At 39.8% G+C, this 15,034-nt stretch overlaps 1 protein-coding gene across 1 annotated transcript; it reads right to left on the bottom strand.

The window, feature by feature from the left end:
- Positions 1 to 1,322: 1,322 nt before the first annotated feature.
- Positions 1,323 to 13,386, bottom strand: LOC104240079 (adagio protein 3). The gene is made up of 2 exons (XM_070162439.1): positions 13,019 to 13,386; positions 1,323 to 3,297 (listed from the first exon to the last, which is right to left on the bottom strand). The coding sequence occupies exons 1-2, from the start codon at positions 13,327 to 13,329 to the stop codon at positions 1,692 to 1,694; spliced, it is 1,917 nt and encodes a 638-aa protein (XP_070018540.1). The 5' UTR covers positions 13,330 to 13,386; the 3' UTR covers positions 1,323 to 1,691.
- Positions 13,387 to 15,034: the final 1,648 nt, after the last annotated feature.

Genomic DNA, 15,034 nt, shown 5'->3' on the forward strand with positions numbered 1-15,034 from the left:
TTTCTCTTAGCAAAAACTGGCTTCGCCCGTGGCTCCTGCATTTAACGGAATCATGAGTGTCCCTTGAAGGAGTTGCTGTGCGAATTTTCAGATTAGGGGCATTTCAGTCCAGAATTTTCTTATTAAACTTACATAGGCCATTTCCGCATAGTTGTCGAAACAGGGACAAAATCTAAGTAGCGGCACAAAACTAGCCTATTTGTGTAAATCACCCTCATATGCTATCTAACTGAGTAAATACTATTTTATACATTAATATCTCCAGTTCTTATCATACAAATGTTATATATTGGTCGATGCTGAAAAATAAATGGGACCAATTATTCTCGCTTTGATCATATTTAAATCTATTTGACCCCTCCCTTTAACTTTAATACGAACATCAAACATTTAGTTCTAATATGTAGTACTATTTTCTTCAATTTCATTGGTGATTACTTTTTTTATCTCAAATTATCTGTCGTGATTTCTAAAAATAGTTGTCTCAAATTATTTGTCATTTTAGAAGTTCAAAACAAAATTAATTATATTTTTCTAATTTTACCTTTAGTAGTAATTGTTTTTGAAGATGAAGATGACACATAAATATTCAATGAAGAAAGATTATATCTTAGGACATAAATAAGGGTAAAATAGTCAAGAACCCTTCTAATTAATGTTTCTTAATGGTCGTGTAAAAGAAAAATACGACAGGTAATTTGAGATAGAGGGAGTAGTAAAAATTTTAAGGGAACTTGATGAAAGCGATGGTGGCGCCAGAATTTTACTTTCGATCGTAAGGGCATGTTTATAGTAAGTGGGTGTTTGGACATAAGAATTGTAAAATTTCAAAAAAAGGTAAAAAAACATTTCAAGTGAAAATGGTATTTGAAAATTAGAGTTGTGTTTGGACATGAATATAATTTTAAGTTGTTATTGAATTTTTGTGAGTGAAAATATTGAAAGTTTTTAAAATTTTCGAAAAATTCCAAAAGTCATCTTCAAGTGAATTGAAAATTTTTCGGTCAAACACTGATTTTGAAAAAAAAATTCATTGCCAAACAGGCTCTAAATCTACATGAATAAATGCCTGCATGCAAATTAATTTGTAAGCAATATTCATCTTGTTCTTTTGTTACCCACTCCCTATAGTAACATTCTTGAAAGTGTTATTTGCATTCTCTGAATCTACCCCTTCTCCTTTTCATTGTTTCAGTGAGTTAAAAGATTCGGAAAAGTCTCCCAATGTACCTCCTCCCCAACTAGGACTGGACTGCAGTCTAAACTCACTCTTTTTTGTGAAAGAAAACGTTTATCCTTGTTAAGCGGAATAACCAAGTACCTAAAAAGAAGGATAATGTATAGATTAAGACTCAGAAACCAGTGAATAGAATATATAAATACAACGGCAAAAAGCATAAGAAATTCCAGCCACCAAATGGCCTGCAGGAACAGATATTCACATTACATGCAATTCCACTCGCACAGAAAATCAGAACTGCAAGCACTTGTGATACAAAACAAGGGACTACAAACAGCAAGATCAAAAGCTTATTTACACAAGCTGCATAAGATACTCGAATCTACGACATGGTGTGTTCCGGTGCCTAGAGTGGAACCATTCTCAAGGAAAATGTAAAGTTTCTCCATGACTCCAGAGCATTTTCAGAAGATATTTATATATCAATTCTGCACGAATTTAATTAGCCACATCATGCATCAGAATCTTGCTTGCTCGCTAAGCACAATTCATACAATTCGTTTAGAATCCATTCTTCCCCCGTATGGCCTCCCAGGACCAAGACCCTTGTTCCTCCAACCACACATGTGCTATGACCCCAAGCAAACTTTGGAGGTTGCCCAGGTACATTGAGAGTCTTCCATAACGGTTTTTCCTCAGAAGGATCCAATAAAAATAGTTGTGAAGGAGAGTGCAGTCCGGCAATTGAACCTCCAAAAATGATAATCCGGCCACAAGGCATGGTTACAGCGACGTGATCAAGTCTAGGAGGAGGAATCACAGCATTCTGACTTCCTACTCCTGTGAACGCCCCACACTCAAGTTGCCTCCACTGTGGCCTTTCGTCCTCCAAGTCAATCGTGTATGATTCCCCTGATCTTAACCGCAAGTGACCACTCTTGGCAAGTCCACCAAACATTAGAATTTTTGTCTTCCCATAAGCTGAGAGTGAGTGTCCCAATCTTGATGGAGGAGCCCACGTAGTTGGAATTTCTCTCCATGTAGGCTTGTCAATAGTGAGATCCAACAAATATGTATCACTGAGGAGCACCCCTGCATCTGTGCAGCCACCAGAAACAACTAACTTTGAGCCTTCCATTGTGCATGAGCTGTGCCAGGATCTAGGAAGGGGCGGAGTTCCACCAGATACTTCTTTCCATGTTGGCTGTTTAGCATCTAAATCAAGAACAAACACATCATTAAGCAGTCCCTGCCTCCCACACCCACCAAATACCACCAACCAGGAACCATTAAGGCACGAGAGAGTATGGCCCCACCGTCCTGGTGGAGATGATTTGACACTAACTCGTCGCCACTCTGGATTAGCAGCATCAAGATTGAGAACAAATGTATCGTCCATTGGCTGCATATTAACACCTTCCCCTCCAAATAACACCAGCCGGTTCCCTGCAGCGCATGCACTGAAATTGCAACGTGAAGGCTCTACAGCCCCTCCAACTGTCAGTTTCTTCCAACAAACGGCTTCAAGAGTGGTTAGCTCCCTAGCCAGGCGCCCCCAAGCTAATCTTTTAGTCATGTGTTCCAGCACTCCTGTGACATCTGCTCCCCATGCATTTTGACAAACCATTTTTCTCACGTGTTCATTTTTTGTCAATTGACGTATCCTTCTGCAAACAGAGCCAATGGACGCAACATCCCTTGGTGTCAACCGAGATAAAATGTTGTGAGCTAGCACTTCATCAGAGAGATGAAGAATACCACATATTTCACGGTGCTGACATTGCAGTAAATCACCGCTTTTAATAGAGTATTTGCTAGACTTGTCACATTGAGGCTGGCAAGTTTCTTTGAAAACAGGATATGACACAGTATTCAGGTCAATTTTTGCTTCAGAAAATATTTGAATCCCTATAACATGGGTAACTGTGCCATCATCACCATGTATTGGTGCTAGCCTTAGCCTGTTCACCAGAGGTGTACCATCCTTTCTAAAGTTGAGAAGCTCCCCTTGGAATTCAACACCTTCTTCAAGACATCTTCTGATCTCAGAAACAACAACAGGATCCACCAAAGGATGCCGCCTTTGGGCTCGTGGATCTCTAAATTGTAAAAACCGACTGAAGCAAATGAATCAGTGAACGTGTCAAGATTCCTCAAATAGTAAAATGATGTTAACATATAGCAGATGCTTCAATATTAGAAATTTTGAAGTCAATGGTAAATGCAGGAAAAAGCTTATCTAGTATGCCCACAGGTAGATATCCACAGAAACTTGTAATATAAAAAGAAGAAGAAAAGGAAGAATCAGCTATAACATCTCCGTTGAACAATTTTATTAAAGAATTGATAATGTCAAGGGACAGATAAGTTACAATATATTTGACAATATACTAGCATTAGGTTGTCATTTAGTGACTAATCAAAACCTATATTTTGACTATTCTTTATCCTTGTGACACAAAAATTATTCCAAGGAGGAAAATAAATTCTAGTCTACCGGATAATCATAGTAGATATAAAGATAAGATATACACCATAGTTGTTTATTTGCTTGTATATTCTGAAATTTTTGATGGAGTGGTAACTATATTTTGAAGTAAGACTCACGCCATCATTGTTACTTTGGACAATTAGATCACTTAATTGAATCAAAAGGATATACAAATCACCAGCAAAAGAATCATCCATCCAACCAGTTTCAATTCAAGAGGCACCACTCTGACACAGGACACTCTTTTTGACACAGTTTTAGAGACACTCTTGTGTCTCAGCTTATATCCCTTTTAACTACATAATATGCATAGATTTTTAAGCTTTCTTTTCCCTAAATCACAGTGTTACTCCGTTGTTTTCAACTTTAGCTTATCCCTTGTGAGACATGATCTTAAAAGCAGTAGTCATTTGAAATAAAGCACCTGACACACAAAAAACACCATAAAAGCACCTGACGCAACCCAGCAGCAGTCTGAGTTGTTGCAGCAATTTGCAACTTCTTAGGCCGATAAAATTTTCACTTAAAGGTAACACTCTTATTATTGTGTAGTCTGATGTCACGTCCTTAGTTGTTAACTAAGTACACGTGCGGCACTTGACAACTCGCTCACGATCTTGCACAACTTGCTCACGTTCTTGCTATGCCAAGTCAGCCTTACTACCTTTAAGATCGCTAAGAGAATGGAAGAAAGAACACAAGAGAATTGTTCAAGGAAGCTTTGTATTAGAGAGAACTTGGATTGTTTGCATGATGAATTACAAATGAATGGCCCCCTTTATATACTAGTTTTCTAGGGGCTAGTGTGTAAATATTAATTATTACACAAGTCGTTGATATTTACAAGATAAGGGCTTTTTCTAGAATTCTCTACAAGCCTAGAAGATTCCAAGGACTTTCCTAGCAAATCCATAAGGATCTAGGTTCTTCCTGAGGAAATGTCCATACCTCTCTAGAATCTTCTCACAAATGCTAGCATTCTTCTTATGTAAGCTTCCACATGGCATTAATATATGCCAAATGGCGCCTATGTGGCATGATGACATGGCCGGTCATCACACTCTCCCCCACCCAATATTGCGACAACCGCGGCGCAATGCTGCTGCATACACTCTCGAATCTTATCTTTGAATTGCCACAAGTCTTCATATCGTTCCCACGTGGCCTCCTCCGGTGATTGCCCTTTCCAATGGACGAGGAACATAGCGGTGGCTTTTTGCCCTTGTTTTCTCCTAGCCTGGTAATCTATGATAGCCTCAATCTCCCGATCATGCGAGGCGGTGATAGTCATTGGCGCTCGACTTGATTGGCCCCTACTCTGATCATCCTTATCTTCATGATATGGCTTAAGCATGCTGGCATGGAAGACAGGGTAGATCTTAAGATACGATGGCATGTCAAGCTTGTATGAGATCTTGCCTACCTTGCCGACGATCTTAAATGGCCCCTCATACTTGCGAATCAGATTCTGATGCATGCCCCGTAGTGCTTTGAACTGTCTTGGGTTAAACTTCACCATGACCATGTCCCCAACTCTATAGTTCGTGGGACGCCGCTTACGGTCCGCAAACTTCTTCATCTTCTTAGCTGCCTTATCCAAGTACGACTTAGCAGTGTCAAGCTGTTCCTCCCATCCTTTGGCCATATGATAAGCCCCCAAACTCTTTCCCTTGAACGCGGCTGGTAATGAATGTGGAGTTTGTGGTTGTTGGCCTGTGGCTAGCTCAAATGGTGTCCGCCCCGTGGACTCACTCCGCTGCAAGTTATAAGAGAATTGGGCAATGTCTAGAAGCCTTGCCCAATCTTTCTGATGCGTGCTTACATAATGCCTCAAGTAGCATTCTAGTAAGGCATTGACCCGTTCCGTTTGTCCATCCGTCTGTGGGTGGAAACTAGTAGAAAAGTGCAGTTCCGTACCAAGTATGTCGAACAACTCTCTCCAAAAGTTCCCAGTGAAGCGGGGGTCTCGATCACTGATGATATGCCTTGGTAAGCCCCAATACTTTACCACGTTCTTAAAGAATAGCTTGGCGGCTTCCTTAGCTGTGCAACCCGGTGAGGCGGGCATGAAGGTGGCATATTTGGAAAATCTATCCACGACCACCATAATAGTACCATAACTATCAAACTTCGGTAGGCAAGTGATAAAGTTCATAGTCACGCTCTCCCATGGACGCTCTGCAACTGGTAGTGGCTCCAAAAGTCCTCCGGGTTGTTGTTGTTCAACCTTGTCCCGTTGACAGACAAGACAAGTCTGCACATAGCACTCTATGTCATCTCGCATGCGTGGCCAATAGTAGACTGATTCAACCAAGGCCCTAGTGCGACGTTGACCTGGATGACCAGCCCACATTGTGTCATGACTCTCCCTTATGATCCGTCGTCTAATGTCTCCAAACTTAGGAACGTAGACCCGCCGACCTGTGGTAAGTAGTAGGCCGTCTTCTATCCAAAACCGTCTCGTCTTGCCTTTGTTAGCTAACTCGATAAGCTGTCTGGCTGCTGGATCATGATGCATGCCTTCTTTTATAGCCTCCCGAATGTCCCATCTCGCTGAAGTGATTGCAGCAAGCTCGGCATTCCGGCTTAAGGCATCGGCTACAACATTACCTTTTCCCGGCTTATACTCCAGCGCATAATCAAACTCGGCTAAGAAATCCTGCCACTTAGCCTGCTTTGGTGTGAGCTTCTGTGTTTGAAAGTAGCTAGTAGCCATATTATCAGTCTTGACCACGAACCTCGACCCGAGCAGATAATGTCTCCATGTACGAAGGCAATGCACAATGGCAGTCATTTCCTTCTCTTGTACCGTGTAACGCCGCTCCGTCTCATTTAACTTGCGGCTCTCAAATGCTATGGGATGCTTATCCTGCATCAGGACACCCCCAATGGCAAAGTCTGAGGCATCTGTGTGCACCTCAAAAGTCTTGGCAAAGTCAGGTAACGCCAAGACTGGCTCCTCTGTTACAGCTGTCTTAAGGCCTTCAAACGCCTTTTGACAATGCTCCGTCCAAACCCATGGCTTGTTCTTCTTTAGAAACTCAGTCAATGGTGCGGCCTTTGCTGAGTATCCCCTGATGAACTGGTGATAGTAGTTAACAAGGCCAAGGAAGGATCTCAACTCAGTTACCTTTATGGGTGCCTCCCACTCCTGGATAGCACTTACCTTAGCATCGTCCATGCGTAGCTCGCCATTGCTAATGACATGGCCCAAGAAGTGCACCTTTGATTGCGCGAACTCACATTTCTCCCTCTTGATGTATAGCTTGTTCTCTCGCAAGACTTGGAAAACCTTCCTTAAGTGCTCCATGTGCTCCTCCAAGGTGTTGTTGTAGATGACTATGTCGTCTAGGTAGACTACCACGAACTGATCAAGGTAGGGATGGAAGATCTTGTTCATAAGGGTGCAAAATGTGGCCGGTGCATTGGTTAAGCCGAAGGGCATCACCAACCACTCAAAGGCTCCATATCTCGTCACACATGCTGTCTTTGGCTCATCCCCTTCCGCAATGCGAACCTGGTAGTAGCCCTTTCGAAGATCCACCTTGGTAAAGTACTTGGCTTGCCCAAGTCTATCGAACAAGTCAGCAATGAGCGGGATTGGGTACTTATTCTTCACGGTGACCTTATTAAGTGCTCGGTAGTCTATGCACAAACGCAGCGATCCATCCTTCTTCTTCTGGAACAATACTGGTGCGCCAAAAGGTGCCTTTGATGGGCGAATGTGACCAGCATCCAACAACTCTTTCAATTGTTTCTTGAGCTCCTCCAGCTCGGGCGGTGCCATACGATATGGGGCAAATGCGGGTGGTTTAGCCCCTGGCTCCAACTCAGTCTTGTGATCCACCTCTCGCCTAGGTGGCAAGTGCTTAGACAACTCCTCGGGCATGACATCTTTGTTCTCCTCAAGCAACTTCTCTGTGCAAGGCAGCACTGTCTCTTGAAAATTCTTGTCTTCCTCTAGACTTGCAATGGTTGCCACGAATGTGGGCTCCCCTTCTTGATCCCCTTGACAACCTGCATAGTTGAGAGTTGTGCTTGGATCTGTCCGTGTGGCATAGTCACTGTAGGTACCATGCAAGCTCCTTCTCTCTCCATAACCAAGAGACGTTGGAGGTAGGGGTCGATTAAAGTATGACAATGTCTAAAGAACTCTTGCCCCAGTATGATGTCAAAGATATCCATAGCGGTTACGGTAAAGTTTGTCATACCTTTCCAAGTTCCCAATTTGACACCAACTCCATTAGCTACCCCACGAGCATTCTATATCTCGGCATTCACGGTCTTGATGCGAGAGTTGGTTGGAGCAAGCTTCAATTCCAGTCTCTTTGCGGCAGCCTCAGTCACGAAATTATGAGTTGCTCCAGTGTCCACCATTGCACGAGCGGGCTTGTTGTTGATGGTGAGATCCACGTACTGATTGCCATTCTCGGTAGGTTGGATAGCTTGCTTCGTGACAGCACCACATAATCCGATCATACCCAACTGTGCGATTCCCGGACTCTCTCCTTGTGGCTGCTCCTTCCGCTCACGTACCATGGCACTGAGGCTCTTGAGGCCAGGACAATTCCTGAAGCCATGTGGCCCTCCGCATATATAGCATACCTTCTTCTCGACCTGTGCCTTCTTCTCGGCGTAGCCCTGACGGCCACTCGACTTTTTGAAATCTTAAGTCTTGGAGTATTGTTGTTGTATCTCCTTGCCTTTGCCACGGTCTCCCCCACCTTTGACATTGTTAACCTTTGACTCCTTGCCATTGCCTTTGTCGTGCTTGTCATGCTTGAAGTCCATCAATGATTCGGCCTCCACTATGGCTTGGTCTATATCAGTGACTTGTCGGCGTTGCAACTCCTGCTTAGCCCAATTTTGCAACCCGTCCATGAAGTGGAACAACAAGTCATCATTGGTCAGGTTGGAGATTTGAAGCATAAGGGTAGTGAAATCCGTGACATAGTTACGTATGCTCCCTGTTTGCTTCAATTCCCTAAGTTTGCGCCTTGCCTCGTACAAGACATTGTTTGGAAAGAACTGTCGCTTGAACTCCGCTTTGAACTGATCCCATGTGCTAATAGTACCTAGACCTTTATCCACGTTGGTCATCTTCCTTCTCCACCATAGCATGGCAGTCTCTGAGAGGTACAATACCGTAGTATTGATCTTGGCCTCGTCGTCCCTCACTTTGCCGTGTCTGAAGTAGTTCTCCAAGTGCCAAAGGAAGTTTTCCACTTCTTGCGCATCACGAACACCTTTGAACACCGGGGGTTTAGGAGCCTCGATCTTGGCCTCCCTCGTCACCACAACATTGCTGGCTACCTCAGTCATGCCAGCATTGACATGCTACTCGAGTGACTCTATCTTTGCCTTCATAGCATCGATAGTACTCAAAGCCTCCATGAGTCTGCACTCTAAGGCAGTGATGGTTTGCCTTAGTTCCATCTCAGTCTGTGTACGTCCCTCCAAGTCATTTCGGATACTCTCAATCTCTTCAAGAGTGTGCCCCTCAAGAACATTAAGGGTGCCTTCCACCTTCCCCAAGCGTTGGCCAAATATCTCCACGGCATCCATCCCCGCGTTCATCTTCATCACCCACTCTTTACCAAGCGAGACGTCCTCTGGAAGGACCTCCACTTCATCCTCGCTCGCCTCAGTGGCAGATGGTTCTTGGGATGTAAGCCCTTCGTTTGACACAACCTCAGGTGGCACCTCTTGGCTCTTGTTGGTGGCATTCTTCTTTTTGCTACGGCCGCTCTTGCCAGCAGCATCCTGGATGACGTTGGGTTGGGTGTTGGCAACGTTAATTTCTCTGACGTTCGCCATTCCCTTAGTTGAAACCTTCGCTCTGATACCACGTTGTCACGTCCTTAGTTGTTAACTAAGTACACGTGCGGCACTTGACAACTCGCTCACGATCTTGCACAACTTGCTCACGTTATTGCTATGCCAAGTCAGCCTTACTACCTTTAAGATCGCTAAGAGAATGGAAGAAAGAACACAAGAGAATTGTTCAAGGAAGCTTTGTATTAGAGAGAACTTGAATTGTTTGCTTGATGAATTACAAATGAATGGCCCCTTTATATACTAGTTTTCTAGGGGCTAGTGTGTAAATATTAATTATTACACAAGTCCTTGATATTTACAAGATAAGGGCTTTTTCTAGAATTCTCTACAAGCCTAGAAGATTCCAAGGACTTTCCCAGCAAATCCATAAGGATCTAGGTTCTTCCTAAGGAAATGTTCATACCTCTCTAGAATCTTCTCACAAATGCTAGCATTCTTCTTATGTAAGCTTCCACATGGCATTAATATATGTCAAATGGCGCCTATGTGGCATGATGACATGGCGGGTCATCACACTGAGCTCTGATTCAATAGGTAACTTCAGTTCTTAGGATTGTTATTTTGATCATAGAAATGAGAACATTCCATCTCAACTTTGTGGAAGATGCGGCGGTGTTCCATACACCCAGAACTCCTAATGCATTTAGTGGAACAAAAGTAAGTCCTATAATATTTTTCAAAAAGATGAATAGCTAATTTTGCGGCCCAAAAACTTTTCTGCTCAGTTCACACACAATAGAGAGAAACAGCTTCAGATCCATTGCGCTCACCTTACAATCAGTGTGATGGCCTTGCCTTACAATGAATGTGATGGCCATTACCATAGACTTAAAGCATCTTATTATAATTCAGTAAATTTCTTTTCTGAGAATCAGCATGCGTAAAAGGTGTGGCTTAAGCTTTTTGGTCCAGTAGTTCACCTTCTTTATTTTTACAGGGATAGCAGGTAGTCCAAGGTCATTAGCACTTTAAGTCATGTTTGAGCGAGTGTGTGCAATCAAACATAGTTCTTTTGTATCCCATAGCTTTATTTCTAGAATAAGTGAACTTATTTCTGCATTAACTAGGGTTAGTTGGATTAAAAGAACGGAAGACAGAATGGAAACGGGTATTAGTTTTTAATTAAGCGAAAAAAAGAATGGAACAGAATCATTTGACCTTGAAGGGGTTTGGTTAAGGTATGTCTTTCAGAACTTCCCAAGAAACATTCTTGCTTGGTATATGAAAGACCCTGGTTTCGGAAAGCACTTCTGGAAAAGCTTTGGAATCCAAAACCTAGAAAAATACAGCTTCTTCGGCAACTCTTTTACGATCCAAACACTATTTTCCCCTTCAAGTTCAAAAATTTTCAAATCTCAAAACTTAATCCGAAGTACATTACCCAACAAAATTTTTTAAAAAGGTTTTCCTTAAAATTCTTCCAAAACCTTATGTCTACTGCTTTTTAGACCCAATATTTTCAGAATACCTAAGTCAATTTTGGCATTTCGAAAGCCAGAGGTTTCATTCCCCTGTCTTGCCACCACTTGATGCAAAGAAAATTACCTTTCTCTCCTACCCTCTTGTTTTCTCTAATATTAATCCAAACTCCAAACTTCCACCTCCTCCCGCAGCACCACCAATCTTGATTTATCATCATCAATGCTCTACAGCGGATTCCTTTTCCTTTTGCGAGCTTGTCTAGTCCTAGCCTCCTCGGTGGCTTTCAAAAATGTATTCACTCCACTTGTAACACTTCTCCCCTTTATACATTTTTGGGTTATCATCATTTATTTCCGTCCCATTGTGCATTTGCGTCTTCCTTGTCCTCTGTTGCTATTCATTAAGTCTAGAGGTGAAACCCTCTCATCTAGGACGAGAACAGACTATGATTGAGGAGATGCCGGCTCTACACTTTAATAGTACTTAGAAGCTTGTTCCTTTACCTCCAAGCAAAATTACAGTCAGTTGTCCCTAAGTTTATATGCAAAGGTCGTCAAGTATAATACTCAAGATTGTCAAACTTATTTCAACTTAAAGATTGTCAGGACGCAAAAGATAATACTCAAGTATTTGGGCTTGATGGTGATAATCTATATCCTGTAGCTAAAATTGCATCAATCCGTCTTTCTTTGTCCATATCTGTTGTTCATTATTGACCTCCTTATTAGTTGGACATCAAGAATGTTAATGATCTTGAGGATGAAGTTTATGTGAAACAACCATCTTAGAGAGTCTCAAGGTCTGTATGTAGGTTATGTAACCTTGAGCATGATCTAATAAGTTCAGTATAGGTGTTCAGAAAATAGGAATGAACTGCGGTAAGGTTGTTTCTTTTGTATTCTATCAGCATTCTGTTTTGAGCGTGTATTTAAATGGTGATTTACGTTCATGACACAGTTATTACACGTAGTAATTAGAAGGATATATTTAAGTCAAGATGACATCTTAATCATCATTTTCAAACCAAATATTTGGGCAAATTGTGGTATTTCCTAGGCGTTTAGTTACAAGATCCACGTCGAGCATTGTCTTCACACAGCGGAAGGATACTCTTAAAATTGTTAAGGAGATAAGAATGATGGATTACAGGCCTATTGATACTCCTACGGATCCTAACATCAAGCTTCTACTAGGTCAGGGGAATTCACCTGGTGATCTTGAAAGGGTAGTTTAGCTAGTAAATTAAAAAAATTCACAACGATCCGACATGATCTTTTTTATTATCTATAAGGAATTAACAACGATCCGACTTGATATTTCCTTTCAAGTGTGCATTATACGTCAACTTTTGAGCTCTCTATACAGTTGTCATATCCTTCATTACATTAAATATGCTTCTTGACAAGGATTTATCTAAGAGATAAATGACAATGACATGAGCAGTTCTTCTCTACTCAACAAAAAAAAAACACCTCTAACTCCAATTCTCCCCGCAAAATTTTTCAGCTATTTGCAATTCAAAATCCAACATTTTGTTCAAACTACAGTATACTAAAAGAAATCCAAAATTAGTACTTAGATAAAGTTTTGTTTTTCACAAATAAAGTTAGAACAACGTATCAAGCTCAGATCAGCAAAATTCTCAATTAAAACTAAACAAGAAAAATTCAACAATTAAGCTGAGAAAGTCCAACGAATTGGAGGTATCCAAACAGCACTACACTCATATAACACACACAATTTGCAAACATAATACAAGAAAAAAAATCGACAATTACAAGTAAAAGTAGACTAACTGCATAAGATCCAATAAAAGAAAAAAAAAGGAAATTTTGAAAACAAATTCATTCGAAAGCTACTCAAAAAGAAGAGGGGAAAAAAAGAAGCTAACTCCGATTCTCCACCTCAGAATTTTCGTCAAATTTGCAATTCCAACCCTACATTTTGTTCAAATACAATCTAAATGGCAAAAATTAATTCCTATATACACTTAAAACAGCTCAGATCAGCTAACTTCCCCAATTTATACTATCCAAAACCCATATGTGATATGACACACAAATAAACAAAAGAAGAAAATAACTTACCAGTTACGACCGAGGACTTCATCAGCGCGATAACCAGTAGAAATTTCGAACACAGTATTCACATATATGATAGGAAGATCAGGTTCTAAGGCATCAGAAACGACGATAGAAGACGGCGTCGTTAAAGGGTAGAAAAATCCAACTGGCTGCTGTGAAGAAGGAACTTGTTCATTTTCCCTTCCTACTTCATAATCATCATAAAAGATTTCTCCTTCTTCTTCTTCCTCTTCTTCGTCTTGGTCCATGTTATTGTTATCATTTCTGGTGCATTTCAATCTCTTTCCTCCTCCTTCCATTTTCTTCACTCCCATCGTTTTGACAAAAATATCTCTCGATTTCTGTGCATACTTGTGTGAATATGTCCTGCAGTAGATATGTTGTAGATATCTTGTAAAGCTGCTTTTCGTAAATAGACCAAATTTTGAACTTATTTACAGATATACCATCTTGTTTTCAATATGCACCAGCAATTATTTAAAATCTTATTAACTTTCGTACTCAAGTTTCAATTAAATTACATGATCATATACAATTTATCAATTATACACAAATAAATTTTAAATGATTATCCCTTTATATTAGGAATTGAATAAGGAATATCAATTATTTCTTTATCCCTTTAAACTTGCTCACTCTCTCTCTCTTCATCTCCTCTGTATCTCTCTATTTGTCTCTCTACTCTCCTTCTCTGTTTTTTTCCCTAATTTTTCTTCATTTAATGTTCTCTGTTTTTTTTATGCTTTCTTGTTATTGTATAGAGTTTTAATGGAATTCATCAATGGATTTCAATCGTTTTAACTTAGCAATTTCCTTTCATATTGCACAATTGGTATTCAAATTAAAATTGTCAATCAATAAATTTTGAAGGTGTTTGACTCTCCACCATTGACAACCATTAAAAAGTTTTGAAGCTTAGAACTCGAATTTGGATTTTTAAAAATCATTATTTGTATGGATTGAGTGTTGATACAAACAATTGAGAATATTATTTGGAGTTAATATCTCAATTTTGAGGGTTTTTTTTTGTGAAGATTAGACTTGATTTTGGTTGAACTTCAGATTGAAACTCGAAGAAGAAGAAGAACACATGACATACAATGTATTTACAAAATTGTAATAAATTTGTATTATAATTGTATGTAAATTTTATTCTGTTGTAGTTATATATATTTTCTTATTTGAATGTTGTATGAAAAAATAAAAATAGTTATATAATGTATGAATCATTGTATAAAATTTGTATTTCTGTTATCAATACTATCTTTTTATATAAGGTTATTGATATGTATCAAAATTATATTAAGAGAGTAAGTTTTGATTGGAATTTTAGAGAGGAAGAAGCACACACCACAGACAAAATATATATAAATCAAATACAAAAGATATATTGTATAAAATTTGTATAAAAATTATATTTTGAGTTGTATGATATTGTAGTTGTATTTAACTAGGTAGAAATAATGTATGAAAGTTGTATATTATATAATTAGTTGTACGAAATTTGTTTTTACTATGTATGTTGTTGTAGATATTCAAATTTGCATTAAATTTGTACGAAATTTGCTTTTAATTTGTATGTTGTTGGACCATATATTGTTCTTAAAGATAGAGATTTTATGTGTTCAGTTTGAATAAAAATATACAATGAATTTTAGATTCAGTACAAGTTCTCTTTTAGATTGTACGAATGAATAATATTGAAACCTGATCGATCAAAGAAAAATGCAAATGTATTAGACAAAAAATAACGCTAATTGTAAGCAATAAGAATCATTGAACATCTTATTGATGTAACACAAAATGTCATTAATGTGCAAGCTAAAAAATTTGTTGCACTCGACGTGCAACCTTACATTAGAATTGGATAAAGTTTTATGTGCTGCTAAGAATTCAGGAACTGTTCCATCATGTTCAGTTTATTTGAAAACATAATTTCATGCCTTAGTTGGGCATCAACTCTCAGATTTAACCAAGGGCTTTAACCCCTCAACTTTACTTTCTGCCCAATTTTAATAA

This window comes from Nicotiana sylvestris, chromosome 11 (assembly GCF_000393655.2).
Source record: "Nicotiana sylvestris chromosome 11, ASM39365v2, whole genome shotgun sequence".
NCBI lineage: Eukaryota > Viridiplantae > Streptophyta > Magnoliopsida > Solanales > Solanaceae > Nicotiana > Nicotiana sylvestris.

What these genes read in the sequence shown, in the direction of transcription:
- LOC104240079 (XM_070162439.1), bottom strand. Translation starts at nt 13,329, where the DNA reads ATGGGAGTGAAGAAAATGGAAGGAGGAGGAAAGAGATTGAAATGCACC. An exon ending in GAAGTCCTCGGTCGTAACTG is followed by an intron (nt 3,298 to 13,018) that starts GTAAGTTATTTT and finishes CATTTGCTTCAG; the next exon opens with TCGGTTTTTACAATTTAGAG.